Raw genomic sequence first — 1,848 nt, 5'->3', positions numbered from 1 at the left:
GGGCTGGCCCCAATCTTTCCCATTTTTGAGGATTCTTGATGTAATTAAATTTTAACTTAGACTGGGAAAGTTGTACAGGGATTGGAGCAATAGCACAAAGCTGGTTCTTATTGGGAAGGAACCTCGTGGGCATATCTCTGAAAGTTCACAGGTAATATTTGGAGTCAAAAAATCTAGGAACAAATCCCTGCCCAACTACTGCAAGCTTTGTGATATTGACTTTTTTAAGGCTGCCTCAAAGGAAGAGTTTTCACCTGTAAAAGAGAGGAAATTAAAGGATCACTGTTATCAATTTGCTTTAAATTTCCCCTGAAGGTGAAATAACATACTATTTCAACCAAATTCCAGCTCCACACTTGGATATCTGTTAAGCCACTCATCAAGTTTGTTCTTTGTGCTTTCTCCTATAGATCTAACAGGAGAAAAACAAATAAGCAACCAAAGAATGAGAAACCACACAGAAATAACAGAGTTTATTCTCCTGGGGCTGTCAGATGACCCACAGCTTCTGGTGGTGATCTTTGTCTTTCTGCTAATCACCTACATACTCAGCATCACTGGGAACCTGACCATTATCACCCTCACCCTGCTAGATTCCAACCTCCAGACCCCCATGTATTTCTTCCTCAGAAATTTCTCTTTATTAGAAATTTCATTCACGACTGTCAGTATACCCAAGTTCCTGGGCACCATTATTTCAGGAGATAAAACAATTTCCTTTAATGATTGTATGGCTCAGTTATTTTTTCTCATTCTTTTGGGAGCCACTGAATTTTACCTTCTGGCTACCATGTCCTATGATCGTTATATTGCCATCTGCAAACCTCTGCATTACATGACCATCATGAATCAGAGAGTCTGCACACTCCTTGTCTTTGCTTCTTGGCTGGCTTCATTCTTAATCATATTCCCTACACTCATGTTGCTCTTAAGCCTTGATTACTGTAGGTCTAATATTATTGACCATTTTACCTGTGATTATTTTCCCCTGCTGCGAGTTTCCTGTTCAGATACAAAATTCCTAGAGATAACGGGGTTTTCCTGTGCAGTGTTCACTCTGATGTTCACTTTGGCATTGATATTTCTGTCTTACATGTATATTATCAAAACCATTTTAAGAATTCCTTCTACTAGTCAGAGGACAAAGGCATTTTCCACGTGTTCTTCTCACATGATTGTCATCTCCATCTCTTATGGCAGCTGCATTTTTATGTATATTAATCCATCAGCAAAAGACAGAGTGTCTTTGAGCAAGGGAGTTGCTGTGCTAAACACTTCAGTAGCACCCATGTTGAACCCCTTTATTTACAGCCTAAGGAATCAGCAAGTCAAGCGAGCCTTCGTGGACATGGTGAGGAAGACCACATTTTCCTCAAGCAAATGAAATGATGTAGTGTCATGAATTAGAGAAACAATGCAAGGCAATGAAATACAAACATGAAATTTCAGTAGCTTCTTCATTCACAATGGCCTCCCTGTCACCCTTGTTCATCCTCTTTCTTTTTTTCTAGCAGTTTACAAGCGCACTTGCTTAATATATTTCTCATTCGATTTAAAAGCTTTTCTTATGTCTCTCAGACTCCCATTCTTTGAACACTGTGTTAATTGCAGCTTCTTAAATGATAATCATTTTAAAAAGTAAAATTGTATTTTGAGTGTTGTTTAGGAAAAGAAGATGATCACCAGGAATGGAAGAGATGGTGCATAAATATTGATATGATATTTTACTTATTCTACACAGAAAATATAATTTTGTGATTTTCATTTATATTTCGCAGAATTTCCTTTCATCATCTTACAGTTTCTCTAAGGAAAAAAAATATACGCCATATAATTTTTTCAAAAAAT

The 1,848-nt window shown here is 37.3% G+C and overlaps 1 protein-coding gene across 1 annotated transcript; it reads left to right on the top strand.

Annotated features, from left to right (window-relative positions):
• The first annotated feature begins 445 nt into the window (after positions 1–445).
• LOC131415679 (olfactory receptor 6C1-like) lies at positions 446–1,384 on the top strand. Its single transcript, XM_058557499.1, has one exon. It carries the CDS (start codon positions 446–448, stop codon positions 1,382–1,384), a length of 939 nt encoding a protein of 312 aa, XP_058413482.1.
• The last annotated feature ends 464 nt before the right edge of the window (positions 1,385–1,848 follow it).

This window comes from Diceros bicornis, chromosome 17 (assembly GCF_020826845.1).
Source record: "Diceros bicornis minor isolate mBicDic1 chromosome 17, mDicBic1.mat.cur, whole genome shotgun sequence".
NCBI lineage: Eukaryota > Metazoa > Chordata > Mammalia > Perissodactyla > Rhinocerotidae > Diceros > Diceros bicornis.
This window is presented reverse-complemented; position numbering and strand designations above follow the sequence as displayed.